Source organism: Diadema antillarum, unplaced genomic scaffold, assembly GCF_040938485.1.
Source record: "Diadema antillarum isolate AM-2024a unplaced genomic scaffold, OU_Dant_1.0 seq00001481_RagTag, whole genome shotgun sequence".
NCBI lineage: Eukaryota > Metazoa > Echinodermata > Echinoidea > Diadematoida > Diadematidae > Diadema > Diadema antillarum.
The window spans coordinates 701,610-721,692 of record NW_027272220.1 but is presented as its reverse complement, the minus strand read 5'-3'; the positions used below and the strand labels follow the sequence as shown (position 1 = coordinate 721,692).

Here is a 20,083-nt window from a genome sequence, read left to right as displayed (position 1 = left end):
GCTATTTCACCCACAGCATCACAACCTTGCTTCAGTTTACATGTGTTATCTAATCCCAAAGGCCCGAATTCACGAAGGTGGTTTTAAGTTAAACCATGGTACAAATTTGACCATGGTCTAAAATAAACATGAAATTGGCATACCTTTGACATGCGTGTGTCAATGTGCATTTGCTACTGGACGTATGTTGGCATATGCAATCTGTCAATTGTATTTACGCTGAAGTTTTCATAAACCATGGTTTTAATTATACCACCATCATGAATTTGGGCCAGAGTGTTGGTTTTTTCTGATTTCTAGATTTTTTGATTTCTAGATGTTTTACTGACAGCACATACAAGCAAAGCTATTTTACACATAGACATTTTGAGAAACTTTTCACAGGTGTGCTGTGCAAACACAATGTATAGATACATTCATTCATTACACTGTACTTGTGTTTGGAAATCCACAGGAAACTTGAAATCTATCTTCCACTGTAAAGGTGTAAATATTCTGACATACTCTCACACAGCAATTCTGCAAACACAAAACGTACACAGAAGGGAATGAATCAGAATCTCACCCTGAAAGTGTGCTCCAGTCTGTGGATGGCTGATGAGTTGATTGCACTTACTATTTCCAGAACTCCATTGAAGTTATTGTACTCTTGAAAAACCTGTTGAGACAAAATTCACACACAAAAGACTTGACAAATCCAGCTACAAGCTTCAGTGCATCAGATTTGTACAAGAATTTCAACTTAATGTTTATAACCTCTAGCGGCAGCATCCATAACACACAATGCAAATATTGACCAAACAAAGGCACCAAAAACAAACAAACAAAAAACAAATTGTCAGGCTCCATGCATTTTTGCCGAATACTGAACAGTCTCAGCATTTGAAATGTGCACTCATCCCCAAGAAAGTAATAACAAAATCAGAGTTCATCCTAGGAAACAGGGTTTACGCAATCTCCAAGCCACAATGAACAATGTCTGTAGGACCATATATGTAGCATCCAATAAAAAGGTATGTTGATAACAGATCATGGTGCCCACAGATGTCTCATTTTCTAGAGACAAACTGGCTATCTCTTTGGGGCAAAGCAAAATGGGCGGGGCTCTCCTTACCAATGATAGCAACCCTGTAAGGATCATTGCAGTATTCCGAGGGCTGAAAAAACATATTTTTGGTGGAAAAGCAGTATTTTCACCTTTCCTGCCATAGACATGTGTAGTAATACAGTTAGGGAGAAAGAGTACTTTCCATGAAACCTTAAGTATTTCTGGCAAAAAAGGTACAATAATACTGTAAAAAAGGGACGATTCATATCTCTGCCTTACCATCATGATTTCAATGATCCTTGAGACCACTGATATCCTCTCCTCCAGATTCGATGTCTCCACTATGCACTTCTCCAGCCACAAGATGAACTGTGGTAACAGACAAGACAGGGGGAGTAGCAAAAACCCTAGTGAGACATCACAATTGACTTCTGCAGATGTTCACTCATATTGGATGGCTGCAATGACTACAACAATTTTCGAGATGATAGAGGACAAAAAAATTGAGCATCTTAAGGCAATGGGAGAATCTTGAAAGGGTACACTGTGTATGCCATATCTGGGGATTTGTTTTTGTGGGTCGGGTGCTATTCAAGAATTTAACAACATGTAAAAATATCGGTAACACATTTGCTCCTGCGACAATTGTTCCGGTCTTATTTTCTTCAAGAACTTTGGCTTAGGTTCAAGGTTGTGATAGGGTTATAGGTTTCATTTGATGTGAGGATTAGGATTATGGCTAGAGTTATGTTTGTGGGTAGGATTTATGTTTGGCTTAGCATGCAGATTTCATGGGAGCAATTGTAGCAGGAGCAAATGTCATGGAACTGAAAATACCAACTCGATCCTGACATAAATGCCACAAGTATGCATACATTCCTCCATTCACAAGTGAACTCTAAGATTGCAAATTTAACCAGTCAGGGAATTGCCCAATTCAAGAAAAATTAGACTCACAACATATATGGCATATAAAATAATCCGTATCAGGGCAATTACCCCCTGAGGGCAATTACCCCCTGGCTAAATACTGGTTAGTGATAAGGTTAGAGTAAAGATTAGGGTTAGGCTTAGGTTTAGGGTTAGAGTTTGGGTTAGGGTTAGGATTAGGTTCAGGATTAGGATTAGGGGAAGGGGAAGGGGAAGGGGAAGGGGTAATGACCCATGGGGTAATTACCCATGGGGTAATTGCCATAGACCCAAAATAATCACATACAACATTACTGGAAGGGGTTACGATCTCTGGAGACAGTGAGACAGATCATTTTATGTGACAAGAGATGATAATCACCATGTTGGAATGATGAATCATCTTCAGGAGATTTGGTGACGTGATATTCTTGTCCTTCTTCGTCCACACACTGCCCACGAGTTCAGAGGGTTTGACTGCTCTGTACAGGTCAGACTCCAGCAGGGTCAGCTGTCTGGCTATCTCAATGGGATGGAGCTGGACAGAGAGAGATAAAATGCAATGGTCATTATGACAAATTCAAATAACATCATATCCAATAACAGACATATCCTCACTGTTATACTGGATGCCCATTGTAACTTTACCTTATGACAAGCACAGCTTTCAGCCAATATTGATCATTCCTTAACACCTTCTCTTTGTTCTATAGTGTACTCTTCCCTGGCTTTATTTTAACCCTTTCAGGCATAGCCTTTACTTGATACTCAATTAGCCTGTATTCACAAATTTGAATCCATTTATATCATATCATCCAATCGTTCTTGCTCGTATCTCTTACATAAACTTCAAGCTGGTGATCCCCCTGACATTCAAACATACATACAAACATTCTGCTCACCGTCATGAGGTCAAACTCGGTGGGAGTCTTGGCTATGTGGTGTTCCACGGGCGGAGGGTCCTTCTCAAAGGTTAGAATGTGCCTCTGCTCCTCAGATTCCCACTGGAGACAGAATACAAAGAGAACACAGATCATATATGTACTACCACATGTTTAATCAGTAATAGCAGCATGGGGTTTAGAGTATACACCACTTTGTCGGGCCACCTTGGGGGTGTGCAACAACATAGTGAAAACAGGAAGCTCAAACAAGCAAAGAAAAAAAACATACTAGAAGTATTCAGCAAATTAAACATTTTATTGGATACACACAATGGCAGAAATTATATGCACTTGGTTTGAAATCACAACTTTTGTTTGTCATCTTTCTTGGCTTGGGTGACAACTGCTACTTTGCAACACCAGTAACAGAGCATATTTTAGCAATATGAGACATTGTGATGATGATGTCACATAGTATCAGTTTGAAGACAAAAATACTCTGCTGATGACCAGATTTTTGTGTAACTTTATAAAATATATGTTAGTTTTCTGTTCTCCAGCCTGACCAAGGTTGTCCACCCCTATCAGAGAGAGTGATGACCCACTAACAGCTGTCTTACCCTCCTTGTGATGATCTTCTTGATGGACTCCACCCATTTCCTCATCCCTTTCCCCCGCACAGACTCGTCGATGAACTTCTCTAGTCGTATCAGGAGCTGCTCGTCCCGGTCGAAGTCATAAAAGTGCTGGTCCACCCAGTGCCGGAACACATTCAGTACCCTGCAGACACCGGCAGTGGAATGGTGGAATTGGAGCAAATGGTTTAGCAAACTAAAGGGCTATGGTGCACGCTGCATAACACTTAACTTTAACTGATAATGCTGATTAATTTGGTACACTGCGGTCAAGCTTTACTATGATCATATATCTGTACAGCAAGAAAAAACAAACAAACAAACAAACAAACAAAATGTCAACAACAACAACAACAACAAAGAATATGCTTAATTTACAAATCATTTGTCTTAATCACTTCTTTTCTTGTTTCATTAGTCATATGTATGATGCTATCAGCCTTACATGATTGACCTTTTCAATATATCACTTCAACCAACTTTAGAACTATCAACCTGACTTGATTCACATCTGGACAGGTGTCAGTGTACAAAAAAAAAAAAAAAACAAAACAAAACAAAACAAAACAGTTTGAAACAAAATGGTGAGAAATATGTGCATGGAATGATGCTGAAGAACAATCATACACAAGTGATGATGTTGGGTTTCAAATTGACTGCTGACTGATCTCCCTTATAGTGAGGTATGCAGCGATATTGCAGAGGATATAAAGGGGGTAACATTCCCCACCCCACCCCCCACCTACCCACCCACACACACACACACACACACACTCACACACACACAAACTGTCTAGCAAAGGTAACAGAAGTCCCACCTGAGTTGAATGGGCTGTGCATACTCCTTCCTGAATCTCTTCAAGTCCTCTCGCACCACACTGACACCTCTGTCCAGGGCAGCTTGGTCCTCTTCTGTGGGCGGAGGGTCTGGGATCTCGAACGTAGACAGGAGGTCGGTCAAGGAACTTAGTCTCTTTCAAAGACATGCTGCAAGGTAGCAATGATGGATTACTTATTGTAATGTACATAGTTTCATTGCAAAAAGTCAATATTGACAAGACCAGGTGCTTTAAAGACATTTCATGCTTTTCTTCACAACTAATCAAGTGGAGGAGGGCATGATTTTTAAGGAAAGTGTAGAGTGATAATATCTGGTAACAATGGTACATTACAAGAAACAATATTGCCACAGATGTGCCACTTCATCGCAAATGTTACCTGCTGCTGACAGCATATCTAACAGCCTATCAAAATGGGTCATTCCTGAAATTTGAAGTTGCATAGCTCATTTATTGCAACATGTCAGTTCCTTATACTGGTTGATAGAACAATGTATACAATAATGCATGGCTTGTGATGATTACCTGTTAGCATATGAAGCACTGAAACTTCATTCATTAAGAGCTTCATCAAAAAATATAAAAATAAACAAAATGTGTGCAATAATGTTGTCAGCATTCCAGTGCACTCTCTCTGTCAACAAGAAGTCTGGGCACATCATCATGTAAATAACACCGTCTACGTAAGCCATCAAAATATATACACTGCATATCATTCATTGGATGGGGACTACTGAAGATCTCTAGCTATCATCATGGGTTTGGTGCCTGGAAAATTTAAGCCTTAAATACAAGTCCAGATGACTGTGCCCACAAACTCTACAATGCTAACAGGTTCCAGATTGATTCTTTCTTGTCGGAGCCCATCACACGCAAAACCATGTAACAGCAGTTTAAAAAGGATATCTCTTGATGAGCAAAGAGAGAAGGTCCTGGGGCTTGCAGAAGGACCGGTAGGTGGTGAGGAAGGTACGGACGAAGGAGGGGTCAGCGTACTTGTGGTAGGTCAGCCGCTCGATCAGCTTCAGCAATGTGCCCCCTTTGATCAGGGGTACACCGGCACTCGACTTCTGCCCTTCCTCAAACACTATATTGTCGGGTGAGTCCTCTTCAACAAAGCTGCGGGAAGTAGAAAACATCACACAGACAAAAACTTAAGAGCGGAATTTAGTTGGACAGCTTTAATGATATGCTGGGCATGTTTCATTTTCATATAAAGAAGACAAATTGTGAAATTTGATTTTGTTGAAGAAGGAAAACAAAACAGGTATGCGTGGGTAACATGTGCTTAAATCAACAAACTGAAGCCCCCAGCTCCTACTCTTCAGGGCAGTTTGATATGTTTAGCGGTTTCAGACTTTCATATTTCAGACAGAAGAAAGTGGCAGTCTGAACACCACACCAGCTTACCAGTAGTCCTCAGCTGACGGCAATCGGAGAGGTTGGTTCTCTTCCTCCTTCTGTAGGATGCTGTCCAGCATACGCTCTAACGTGCTGAGGATGGAATGACATCAAAGTGTGGAAAACAATGGTCAAATCACTGGTCACACCTTTGTAAAGGTATACCTCTGAGATTCTTAATTAGAGTATGTCATAGGAACTCATAGGGTTCGTCAAGTGGACTCTGTAGGTTTGTCACAAGGACACTGAAGATTTATTACAAGGATTCTAGACAGAGGCAAGCTACTGCCAAGCAACCCTGCAGTGTCTCTGGCTTATATGTGTCTCAGTGGCATTATGTCCTCCTTTAGTTTTTGTGACTTCATCAACAATCAAACTTATTACTTTCACGAAGTGATCTGTAATGCTCCAATTACACACCTAAATGTGCCCAGTTTTACTTTGGCATCTGTATCTTTGTCCTGAAGACATGTGCTCTTGCCAATTAGTGCAATTATTAGGTGATCCAATATTTTAAATAGAAATAAACTCTCACCCTTTTTTATTCTCTATCATCACATTCATATCTACATCTGACATATGCATCACCACTGCAAAAGTATACTAGTGTTATTGTTGTAAGCATTAGTTTGGACCGAGTGGATGATTACCTTCTATGTAGGAGTGTGGTCAGTGCCTCCATCCAATTCGTCTTGTCTTCCGCATTTTTGGCAAAGAAAATGATGGTCTGTGGGGGGTCCTTGACCACTATTTCATACGCGTGCTTGACATCTGCAGGAGATAAAAAGCAAAACCAAAATATGAATAATCTGGAATGTCATAGAGACAGGCTCATATCAATCAAAATCCGATGACTGGAACATTACATCATTGCTCTACTGTATAAGCTGTTATTTATGCGTACAGATATTTGAGGAGAATAAGGAGATCAAAGACATGTTCGCGAGATGTTTGTTTTCGCGAATTGACAATGACACTATCGTTAGTGCACTATTACCCTAACGCATGGCGACATTTTCCTGTATTGTTAAAATCACGGTCCAACAGATATTCACGATATTCATGAAAACCATAATGATGGTAACAGCTTATACAGTATCTCTCATCCATTTCTTTCCCAAGTAGTCTCCTTGTCTGACGGCACCAGTGTATATTCCTGACAATTCCATGCAACGGGTGGTAATTTTGGTCTAGGTATATAGCATTTGAATGCTTGTGGGCATAAGATTCAAGAAGTTCTTGGTGAAAAAGACCCAAGATCTTACCCTCTGCATCCTGTCTGTCAACCACATTGACTTTCCTCAGGTAGTACCTCTCCTTGAAGCGGTACTCCGGAGACGAGCTGGAGACGGACCTTCTCGTGTTCAGCTTGCAGCAGACGATCATGCTGTCGAATAGGAAGATGTGTCTCTCTGTGTTTGGCTGTGTGAAAAAAAAAAAAACAGCGATATTGGTAACATGTAATATGACATTTGATAGTAAAATATGCTTTCCTGCAATTACAATACCATCGTAAGTTGTGGAGTATAAAATCTGTGAAGTGAATGACCTACAGCTGCTCGACTAGTTCCTCATCATTTTAAAGAATGGAGGAGTGCAAATTCTGTACAAGGTCTAACACGTTTAATTTTGTGACTGTCTTTCATTGACAATACACAATCCTCATTACTGATAAACCTATGCATATATCAAAATAGCCTGGAATAGGGAAGATACAATGGTGTGGATTCACAAATCATTCATGCAATTGACACAGATGAAGTTCTTCTTTTAGGAAATGAGAAACTAAAGAGATATCTGATCACTGAAATCATTTTCCACAAGGAATTCTCACTGCAAAGCTGCCCAAGCACTGAATTATGAAGATCATCACCACATGTGCTAACTTCTTCTCCAATATCTATCTATGATTTACATTCAAAGATTCTCTAACAATCATAATCTTGTTTAGGCTTGAAATAACATTGCTATGACAGACTTGTTGACATTGACACTGCTGCTTCATTTCAATTCACTGAAAATAATTCTGTATGCAAATGTACAAAACATTTGTTGAATTATGTATGACAGACAATCTTTCAACCTTTGTATGTGCTCAAAACTACTAGCTGGAATCAACAACCACAAGTATCACATTCCTTTTTTCTTTTTTTTTTTGATCAGGCAGTACAAGAATTGGATCACTCTGATTTGGCCTTCACCTTCGTCTTCATATCTTCTTCAAGGCATACTTTTGGAGGGAAAAAAAACCCCACCACAAACCAGCAGTTTTACCTTTCCTGCAATAGACATGTGCAGTAACACAATTTGGGAAAATCTGTATTTTCCATGAGCCTGCAGTATTTCTTAGCAAAAAAACAACAACAAAACAAAACAAAATATTGCAAAAAAAGTAACAATTGGCAACTCTGCTAACCATTAGTATACCCCCCCCCCCCAAAAAAAAAAAAAAAAAAAAAAAAACACACACACACACAGAGAAAGCTGCTGGGTGACCATCACCTACCTTCTTGTTCTTGCCTGTGTGAACCTTGCCCACAGTACCACCCATGATGAACTCATTGCACAATTGGCTGATGTCCCGCCCCTCCCATCCCTCAATGTTCTTCTGGATCTCATTCATACGTTTGATGCACATCTGCCTTGATGCCAGACGGCGGTGAAATCTCAGCGAGGATTCCCTATATCAAGGAGAATGTGAATGGACAATATTACAAAATCAAGCCGTCAGCCTCCTGCTTCTCATAAATAACTTACCACAGATTTGGTGAAAATGATAGAGAAATAAATGTTCCATGTTTGGCTTATCTATCTAATCAGTGTTATTGAGGAAAAACAAATGCATATTGTAACTTGCCATCTGCAACAGAAAAATGGCATAACAATTTTGCTGAAGACATTCCTAACATGGATTTACTCTTCCCACTAAAGCAAAATACTGGTTTCACACTTTTCTTTGGAGCTTTTCTGTCCATCCAACGTCTAATGAATTTCAACTCATATCCAACAAGAACGATTTCAGATACTTCAAAAAATAACAGATGCTAATCCCTTCAGATTTCATGCACTTTTATCACAGTGTGTGTAAATCACACCATTACATAGCAGGTGTATTTAAGGAGACACTATAAAAAAAGAAAGAAACAAAAAGTAAGCAATGATGAGCACCGAATCCCATTAATACAACAAATTAAATTAACAGAGTGCCTCAGGTACGGGAAATCCCCCCGATGAAAGATGAATCCTTTCAATAACTCAAATGAACTCCATAATTGCACAAACACTGTGATATAAAAAGCTATCCACTGATGTGACACTCACCCTGCTTTCCTCTTAGGAAGGTGGCCAGCACATACTCTTTCTAGCGCTGCCTGGATTTTCTTCAGAAGCCCAGAAGCCTGTGATAAGGAACATGGAAGTCACAAGGTATTCCAATTGGTTATGGCTTCCCATATAAAACACACTTACCCACACAAACACACACATGCACGTGCATTCAGTCAGTAACAAAAAACAACAACAACAACAACAACAATTTCAAAGCATAAGCAAACTCTTAAAGTTGGACAGGATGTAGCAATACACACTTATGATTGTTTGGAAAATCAAATAAGCGATACAGTTTTCTCAACTTTATTTATGTTTGCAACTTTATCAGTTTTGTGGTGACAGGTCACATACAGATGCTTCTTGAATTACCAAGAAATGTAATGGTGGTTTTTAACCTTCACCTAATGACCTTTGCCCTAATGAACCCAACCCTTTGTTCTGCTATTGTCTCAGATTCTTATGTCAAATTTCACAACAATACTTCTTGTCCTAAGCAGTGGTTGCAATGTGACATGAGGTAAACATAGACAGATGGTCAACCTGACAACAGATTATGTCTCTTGAACTATTCCATGGTGAAATTATATTAACAAATCAAGAGTTACAAATTCACACACTTGTTCCAACAGCATCTATGAGTTCACGGGAAAAGGGACTTGCACCTTCTCAGAGGCATGCTTTTGAGCAAAACATTCAGTTCAATATAATGCATGTTACAAATTCTTACAGAAAATGAATTTTCATCAGTAGACTAACTCACTTGTTTGAACCTATCCCGTTCCTCCTCATTTGGTGATGTCTTTAGTAATAACTGGAAGGTCAGAAAACAAATGAAAAATCGAACATAAACTAAGTCAGACAAGTCGTAGTGGAAATGTACATTTCATGGAATACTTAAAATAGTTGATTACTTCAACATCAGGACACTTACATATAGAGTTACATCACTCACAAATATTAGAGTGCTGCATGTATTTCCAACATTATGACAGGTAAAATATACACCACAGAAAAAGATACTTTTGAATGAAATAGCAAAAACGGCAATAGCCATATAAGTGAAGATTTAAAAAAAAGGATTACATATTCATTTCCTGAACTCGCAACAATCAAGCAAGATGAGTTGACCTTTTCTTTTTCTGTATCAATTAATGCAACTATGGTGTTTTTAATTTACATCATCATCACCATTCTCACCATCACCATCATCATCATCATCATCATCATCATCACCATTACGTACAACCATCACTATCATCATTACCATTACCATCAACTATCATCACCATCATCATTACCATTACCATCAACCATCACCATTACTATCAACCATCACCATTGTCATCAACCATCACCTTTACCATCACTATTACCATTACCATCAAACATCATCATCACCACCACCACCATCATTAGCTGTTGTGATTCAATGAATACAACCATGAATCCTCAACCGTGTGGTCCCTGGTTTGAGTCTGCTGGCAGAATTGGTTGTGCCATATGGCCACCTATGTGCCATATGGCAGGACACTTCTCTCTCCTTCCCAAGCCCTCTTTTTGGGAGTACTTGATTATGCAATACCAGCTCATTTTTCAACATGATTTTTATTACATAAGAGTTAAGTCAGACGAACAGAATGATAGAAGTTACATCACGATCAGACATCAAATAAGAAGGTTCATGCATTTAAAAGCATCACATGTTTTTAACACATACATCCAAAAATGGACAAAGCTACAATGTTATCACCTTACAACACACCCAATTGTTTGTTCTTTGTTCTATAAAAACTTTTGTTCTTGGTTGATACAGCAAATAGTACAACATCTTTTATACTCCAGGGCATACTTCCTAGGCTATTACAAGGCCACAATACTTTGATGCAAAGGATACATCTCATACTTGTTGACATTATGTCTACATGGGGAATTTTGAGAAAACTACAATTCAACTGGACATTTACGGGGTGATGACATCATCACCTATGCCATTTTGAATTATGTGGTTGTGACTTATAACACTGATTTGTGAGAATTTGGGTAACTTAGAATTCCACAATTTTCTCATTTAACCCGTTGAGGACGGACTGATTTTGCTACAACATGCATTTCCCATAGACATCTACCCCAGTATACTCAGGACTCGTCCTCAACAGGTTAAGATCTAATCTCGACGGAAGTCTCTGCCATTTCTGCTGGAATGATTTCACTCATTACATTAAAGCCAACGTGAGTACGGTGTGAAGCAGCACTCTAAACCCATTGGTCAAGTGATTGATCGCCTGTTAGTATTCAATTGCTACCTCACTGGCCATGTACAATGTATCCAAATTCAACTGAACTCAATCATCACTGGCATCATTCATTGAAATCAACATCATCATGACAACTAACACCAACACTAACACCAACACCATGAGAACTAATACCAACACCAACACCATGCCGATACCACCAACACCAATATCATCATCACACTCACCACCTGTGCTGACATGCAAAGGAGTACATGTGATACGATTGGGGTTACCTTTACCTTTAGAGAGTCAAAGTAGTGTATACAGTGGTAGATTGGTTCCAGGAGAAGCTTTGGAAGGACATATGTGACTGCATCTTGGATATTATGTTCCTGTAATTTGTGGAAAAAAGAAGAGATTGATACACTGAGCATTATTCTTTGCATTATTCTTTGATGGACCAAAGTGTAATATTGCTGCTTTTCACATAAACTGGATTAAGTACATCATGATGAATGCACAACATGTACACACACAATGGATGATCACTTTTTGTCCATAAAAACACTGATCAGTCTTGTTCAATTAACCAAAATGACAGTAGAATGCACACTTCCATTTTATGTTTCACACCAAGTTCATGTGGCTGCATAGCTCCATTCATTCTACCAGCACAACTAAAACTGTGTCATAGCATGACTCTACATAAAAAGATATAGCCAATTACACCCACACACGCACACAAACAAAAATATGATGGAAGGCTATATATCAAGGTGTCTCACATCACACATGAATATTCTCGCCAATACCTTGTGTGGCTTTTAGACATCTCCCCCTTGTAGGAAAAGAAGAATTTAATGCCATTCAATGCAAGGATTGACAAAGGCAGTCACCTACACATGGCCACCCACTCACATTGTGCAGGGGGTTATTGCCAGCCAGAAATTCTAGACATCATCTGGCAAGTTCCCATCACCTCCAGGAGAGACATAATACCAGTCAAAAGAGTAAAATGACGAATGTACAGAATGATAGCACATTGATAACATTTATTGCATGTCCACGGGCTCTGGATGGCTCCTTTTCACGTCGACCATTCCCTGCAAAAGAGACAGTCTCGACGGACACAAAGGGAACAACGGCGGTGCCGGAATTCCCCCTCTCTGGCCCCGCTGAGAGAGGGAACTTTGGCGTTCCACTTCTGGCATTGTGACGATAGGTTCCTGAGGGATATTGGATGAGACGACTAGCAGGATGATATGGGAGGGGGCGGAGGAACTGGGTATGGGGGAAGTTTGTTTGTAGTCAATTGAAAGCAACACAAACTGAAGACACACAGTCCAGTTCAACTCACAGTGAAATAGTTCAGGGTATCAAACTTCACACAAAGTTTTCTTCACATTTTCTTTTTTCTGACATGGAAACAAACACCAATGAAAAGCTTGCGACTAGAATCCCTGGACTGGAGACTAAGTTCACATCTTGCCATTTCTCAAGAATAATCCACTCTTGCGTTGTAAACTGAAATTTAGTAGTGTGAAATCTTGTGAGCTTATGGTCACAGGACATCCAATAGTTCCCTCTGTTGTGAGAGAATGTGTGAAGAAGAGTGAACACTTGGAATAGCTAAGAAACTTCAATTTCTCAGCGTAATTGCAAGTGTGAATAGTCCCCATGTGGTACCACAGAAGTGCAAATGTATACAATTTTGATATGTCCATTCTGTTACCTTATCATCACCACATGGCAAAGGCCCACATCTCCACATAGGAAATTTTGCCTATATGGGGGACACAATGCACCGAATGTCTGTACACTTAAACAAGGAAAAGTAGAAATTACGCGGTGCGTAATATATGTCCCCGCCGGAAATGGCATTTTGTAGCAAAATGTGCAATACAGGTCAACAATCAAGGTCAAAGGTCAAAGAAGTCAAAAGTCAAAATTCTGTGTAGAAGAGTTGAAGCCCTCACCTAGTGCCATCACATGAAGCAAACAGAATCAAAATCGGGTTAGAAATGGCAAAGGAGTAGCATTTTGTAGCCAATGTACAATATAGGTAAAAATCAAGGTCAAAGGTCAAAGAAGTCAAAGGTCAAAATTCTGTGTAGAAATTTTGAAGCCCTCACCTAGTGCCATCACATAAAGCAAACGGAATCGAAATCGGGTTAGAAATGGCGAAGGAGTAGCATTTTGTAACCAAAGTACAATATAGGTCAAAAATCAAGGTCAAAGGTCAAAGAAGTCAAAGGTCAAAATTCTGTGTAGAAGTTTTGAAGCCCTGACCTAGTGCCATCACATGAAGCAAACAGAATCGAAATCGGGTTAGAAATGGCGAAGGAGTAGCATTTTGTAGCAAAATGTACGCTATAGGTAAAAAATCAAGGTCAAAGGTCAAAGAAGTCAAAGGTCAAAACTCTGTGTAGAAGTTTTGAGGCCCTCACCTAGTGCCATCACATAAAACAAACAGAATCGAAATCGGGCTAGAAATGGCAAAGGAGTAGCATTTTGTAGCAAAATGTAAAATATAGGTCAAAGGTCAAGGTCAAAGGTCACAACTGAAATTCTGTGTAGAAGTTTCAAAGCTCCCATGTAGTGCTATCATATAAAGCAAACAGAATCAAAATTGGCTCATAAATGACAGAGAAGAAGCAAATTGAAGATTTTGATCACACACGGACGCACACACGGACGGACGGACGGACGGACGGACGCTACGACGGACACACGGACACACACACGTACGGAGCCCGTTTCATAGTCCCCTGCTCGAACTCGTTCGGCGGGGACAACAAGTTATCTACTCGCGACCCTGTGTACATATCGCATGCCTCACCTGGAGGTACTCGGACACCTCTGGCTGAGCCACTAGTCTGCGTATGGTGCCCCTGCACTCATCGCTCAGGATCTGCTCAGCGTACCGGCTGTACACCCCAAACTCTTCAGCCTGTCCAGGAGGGGTAAAAGACAAGTGGAAGTTAGTGCTATTGTTACAATCTCATTGAAGAAAAGGAGAAGAAGTCCTGTTGCTATTACTGTTGTTTATGGCAAAAAATGTGAATAAATAGGGCCCCATTGTACAATAATTTGCCCCAGGCGATACTAATACCAAATCAATCAATTGTAAGAGCAGATCAAATATCATAATTATTTTGATGTCTGGTGAATAAAAAGTCTCCAGACAGGAGCTCATAATGTTTCCGTTGGGGAGCTCATAGGACACAAAAAAATCTCCATATGGGAGCTCATATAACATAATAGGATTATGAAACACACGGAAGCTCATGTAATACCTATTTTGCATCAATCACACATGCATGCCTAATGCACATGTGCATGTACACACTACCACATACACACAAACACACAAACATGAACGACTTCCTGACTAAATCAATCTTAGTCAAAATCATGTAATATACCAGTATATCTTTTAATGTACCAATAGGAATAATGATCAATTTACGCAACACAGATTATATCACACAGAAGTAGGTTATGCTATCTTCTAAATGTAATACCAGTAGTTGTTTTCGCTCGCAAGTAACTGCGTACCCTCATGCAAACGGATCCAAGCAAAAGGCAAGCACAAGCAACCATTATCCCAATGCATAAGGCTCACTAACACATCATCATGTCTACAGCAGTAATAAATATGTCCCCAAAAAAATGCTTTGGCCCTTGTTTCAAAAATATTTTCCTATTTTAACAAATGTAATCCCAACTTTTTTCTTTTTAAAGCAATTTCTTTTTCTTCATCCCGATATCCTATTATCTTGTTATAAATTTCCTCAGGAGTAGGAATTTCACCGTCCCACCTGGATAAAAAATACACATATTTCAAAATAAAAATTATTGTATTACATTTTATGTTAAGATCCCTTCACATAACCCCAATATGGATGTCTTTCACCTCTATATTTCCAAGATCTATTAACTCAAACCTATCTATCACTTTCTGCCACAAAGGTTTAACATACAGTGTACACACAATCCCAGAATAAATGTTATGTTTCTACCATTTGCCTACACAAAGGACATCGACTATTTTCAACAATGCCAAAGTCGTAAAGATTTTCCTTTGTGTAAACAAATCCATGTAATAATTTTTTACTGAAATATACTACACTATATTATATATATGTACATGTCCAGCCACCACACACATACACAAACATATGGAGAAATTTCTGAATAAGCCAATCTCAGTCAAAATCACGTAATATACCAGGAAATATTTTAAAGTACTAAAAGGAATGATGATCAATAGGGGACCTCATAGGAAAAAAAAAATCTCCACTTGGGTGCTCACATAACATAACAAATATGATTATGACACACATGGGAGATCATTAGAGTGTTATGAAATACCTATTTTACATCACTCAATTATATTACTAACACAAGCACATGTGTGTCTATGCTATCAAATACATATACACGTATACACTCCAGAAATATACCAGTATATGTTCGATGAACCAAAAAGAATAATGATAAATTTATGCAACACCGATTATATCACACATAAGTAGCTCTGCCGTAACTTTTAAAAGTAATACTGGTAGTTGATTTTATGGCAAAACTACAATAAATGTTTTTGATTTGTAAATTGTACCTAAACACTGAAGAATTATTTCAGGTTTATGATATATATATATATATATATAGATAGATATATAATAATTACAAAGAGAGACACAGATAACTATTGAGAAATAGAAAGGGGGCACAACAGGGTGTTGTGTAGTGTACTAAGTACTGTATCCACCATATATTTCGTGAGGTTTTTATTTTCACAAATTGCACAAGTCTGGTGTTTTTTGTGAATTTATTTTAACAATGTGCGAAAAAAATCTACTCTCATCCCGACATGAATGCGACATACTCACGTAAATTTCTGCAATCATTTCTGTATTCCACAATTGCAAAGTTAAACATTCGCGAAACTGTCAGGAGTTCCCGATTCGTGAAGAATTAGACTTGCTAAATTCATGGCATAATGCAGTAACTAAGTATGGTCACAGAAGCATTTCTCTCTCACCCCACGATGCACACTCACCTCAGCCATCTCCTCAAAGCATTCGCCGATGCCGACGAAGGAGTTGCTGTCGCTGTCGTCCATCATCTCCATGGCGTCCTCCAGGAGACCCAGGAAGGAGACAGTCAGCTGGTGGACGTCCAGGATGTTGCCAAAGATGGCGTTCACATCCTGGCGAGAAGAGTGGAAGGGATGAAAGGAAATACAGATGGATTGAGAGTAAAGCAACCTTGACAAGATGATCTCGACTCATCCCGGAATCCATACATTATTTATATACTTCAAATGCACTTTCACCCACACATTGATAAAGTGTGATCAAAGGATTAACTTTTCTTACAAAACCAATATCAACGGAGAGCCATGCCCTCTTTAAATCAGTAATTAAAGGGAAGGTAAACCCAAAGAGCAATGCGGATTGAGTGAAAGCAGCAACATTAGTAGAACACATCAGTGAAAGTTCGAGGAAAATCGGACAATCGATGCAAAAGTTATGACTTTTGAAAGTTTTGGTGATGGAACCGCTGGATGAAGAGACTAATAGAGGAAATGATGTATGAGTGGACAACGATTCAAAGAAAATATAAAGGAAATTCAACAAAAATTCACTTTTCTAGAATTATGAAAGAGCAGTAGACCAACCGCTTTCAGAAAGCAGGGGGAATAATTGCTACCCTTAACATATGTCAATATCAAGTTGATGGAATTTGTAATTTTCATGAAAAATGGATTTTTGTAGTATTTTCTTTATATTTTCTTGGTATTGTTGTCCACTCATACGTCATAACCTCTAGTAGTCTCCTCATCCAGCGGTTCCAACACCAAAACTTTAAAAATTCATAACTTTTGCATCGATTGTCCGATTTTCTTCAAACTTTCACTGATGTGTTCTACTAATGTTGCTGCTTTTACTCAATCCACATTGTTCTTGGGGTTTATCTTCCCTTTAATTTTCTTTATCTACATACTTTACTGATCACATACAACATTCAAAAACACATTCAAAGAAAAAAAAAAAAACTTCTGCAAAATAAAATCGCTCATTCCATCAAATTCAAAGCGATATAAATGGAAGACCAATTAATTCAATCTACACATCCATCTTAGTCCAATTCAATACTCTGACAAGTGCCATGATGCAAACAGATTGTGACACTTTGTTTGTTGTTGTTTTTTTATACAAGTCGGTATCTTAAAGGGATGGTACAGTATTGGTGGATATGAGAATTGAGTTTTTAACTTTTTGTGAGATACCAAGAAGACACTTATGACGTAGTACAGAGCATACCATTTTAAGAGGAATTCAAAATTTATTTGATGAAAATCGGGTTTGGAATGACTGAAACATCCCAAAACAAAGTAAAACAAAGCGATCGTAATAAAGTGTGGGTCCCACACTTTATCAGAATCGCTCCTTTTGGATATCTCAGCCATTTCAAAACCAATTTTCATCAAATAAACGTTGAATTCCACATAGAATTGCATGGTCTTTCATATTTCATAAGAAGTCTCTCATTATCTCATCAAAAAATGTTAGAAACCTGAAATTAGGTCTCAACCAAAACTATACTATCCCTTTAAGACATCAATCATGGGAGTCAGTTCTAAGAAAGCAAAGAACACTCCCTCTCTCTCTCTCTGGTCTATCTTTTTATTGTACAGCATCTTGAAAAGCTGAAAAGGCAACAGTACCTCCTGCATGAAGTACTGAGGTGCGTCGACGAAGAAGTTCCTGAAGACCTTGATGATGAGGTTGAGGTCTCGCAGATACTGTGTCTCCTCCATGATGAGATCTTTCACCACCTCGTCGTAGGTCAGCGTCCCCGTGCGGCTGTCTTGCAGCTCGTCCTCCACACTCAGAGACGACATCGCCGCAGCATCATCCTCGTCTTGGTAGAACATCTCCATCAGCACCTGCGGGTGGGGGGGGGGGGGGGAATAATTCTTTGTCAAGACTTTGCATCTTCGGGATGATCCCACTGTTAGAACTTATCTTCAAACTCCTGTAATGCATTACTACACACAGTGCAGATACATACAGATGAACAGAGCCTCCACTGCTATTGCCAAGTGAACATCTTTGGTAATATTCTGATCACCCGTATTGGGCAGTATAACCATCAATATCTCCCTAAAAGGATGTTGGCAAACTTTCAAAACTTGAAATATCATAAAGAAAAATGATGAAAACAGTAACAAGCTATCCATTTGTATCACACATCCTTCATGTATTGAAATAATTGGCTATGAAGAGTGCATTTCATAGCTATAATCTATTTTTTAAAATCTTTTTTAAGTTGCAGTGTACAAAGAGGGTTTTGTCTTTAAAAATCAATATTCAGGGCTGAACTCACCTTGTCGGCACACATTGCAACTTTAATGTCCTGGAGGCTGATGTTGGTGTGGCAGATATTCTTCACGTAGTTGCCTGCCAGCTGTCATTGGCATGTAGGAAACACAAAGTCAAGGCATTGGTATGTAAAACAAGATGGTACATACAATTTTGCAACTGCTTTTTTTTAACCTCTGATGAGTCCAGGCAAACCCTAAACATGGCTAGTGGAATTGCACATGATATCTACAATCTCCTCTTTTTTTTCTACAGACGGCAGTCAATAAATAATGATTTCGTTTGGGATTAAAGGCTAATAATCAAAGGAAGACACAGCAGTTGGGTAATGGGAGGCAACTCCACATGTTCCACAAGACTTTTATGAAAAGAACTACGGTCAAGCCCATCTTAGTGGCCACCTGTCTATACTGGCCACTTTTTTCGTTTCCCTCGGGTGGCTGCTATTGACAGATTTGACTGTATAATGACTAGAATGGGAGAGGTCCTATCAAAATTGGATATATGGAAAGAAAGTCATAGAATTCTATACTTTCATGTTTTCACCAAATAATAGCGACAGTGGTCACAAACACACACCTAAATTAGTTGAGGGGAAGGTGTCACTACCTTTTACACCTCTCCAGCTGGTTTGCAATCAAATACATCATAAACATTAGGTGATTTGATAGATAGTCAAGATCACCAACTAAAATTGCAACTAGAACTTGCTTTGTTCTACAATGGACAGAAGATAAATCAAACTGTTATGACTAGTTGATGGAAAGGGGGACATCTACATTGTAGACACGAGGCACTAACCAGGATAGTAGAACGACTTAAGTCTTACGATGCAAACTAAATATTGTTTTGTCTCATTTCCATGATATGATGAAAGAAATGAGGTCCTTTTCTAGAACTGAATAATAGGTCATGTGCCCACCATCAGCCAGTAGCTTTGTTTACAAAAACATGCGTTTCATAAGAACTATGACCCTGTTTACAGTGCGAGGCTCCCACCTTCATTTCAGTGTAAACGCGCAAAAGGCCAAATGCAAGGCCAAAATTGGCCTCGCATTTGGCCACGCTCTGGAGGTGGTCTCGGCCGCGGCCAAGCCGCAGCTGAGCCCGGCCTTTTCTCAGTGTAAACGCAAACTGGGCCACATGCGCGGCCAATTTTAGTCTGGCTTCCAAACCCTCTGCCTGTACTATTTCGCTATTCAGAATATTAACCCCCTCAACGTAGAAAACTAGTATAGTTTAAGGTGGTTTTGTACTGCAAAGGATTTTTTCCTTTCGGCAAAGGCCTTTGCCCGAACAGCGACTTGGTCGCCACGGAATTCAGTTGGCAAAGGGTCTGAAAACCAGACAATACCAAATTGCGTTTGATTACAAGCAAAGCACCACTACGACAAAATATTGAAAGG

The 20,083-nt window shown here is 39.2% G+C and overlaps 1 protein-coding gene across 1 annotated transcript in view; it reads right to left on the bottom strand.

Moving 5' to 3' along the window:
• LOC139709935 (son of sevenless homolog 2-like) overlaps positions 1–20,083 on the bottom strand; it is a 58,195-nt gene that overhangs the window by 4,847 nt on the left and 33,265 nt on the right. Inside the window, exons 4-21 of the mRNA XM_071621891.1 lie at positions 18,682–18,762; positions 18,020–18,241; positions 16,349–16,498; positions 14,123–14,233; positions 11,583–11,675; positions 9,807–9,857; positions 9,038–9,114; positions 8,223–8,397; positions 6,982–7,138; positions 6,367–6,487; positions 5,726–5,809; positions 5,222–5,434; positions 4,295–4,417; positions 3,462–3,621; positions 2,860–2,961; positions 2,340–2,495; positions 1,328–1,417; positions 566–658 (exon numbers count right to left, since the gene is read on the bottom strand). Coding sequence (XP_071477992.1) covers positions 566–658; positions 1,328–1,417; positions 2,340–2,495; positions 2,860–2,961; positions 3,462–3,621; positions 4,295–4,417; positions 5,222–5,434; positions 5,726–5,809; positions 6,367–6,487; positions 6,982–7,138; positions 8,223–8,397; positions 9,038–9,114; positions 9,807–9,857; positions 11,583–11,675; positions 14,123–14,233; positions 16,349–16,498; positions 18,020–18,241; positions 18,682–18,762 — 2,259 coding nt within the window. The remainder of the gene's footprint in view (positions 1–565; positions 659–1,327; positions 1,418–2,339; positions 2,496–2,859; positions 2,962–3,461; positions 3,622–4,294; positions 4,418–5,221; positions 5,435–5,725; positions 5,810–6,366; positions 6,488–6,981; positions 7,139–8,222; positions 8,398–9,037; positions 9,115–9,806; positions 9,858–11,582; positions 11,676–14,122; positions 14,234–16,348; positions 16,499–18,019; positions 18,242–18,681; positions 18,763–20,083) is intronic.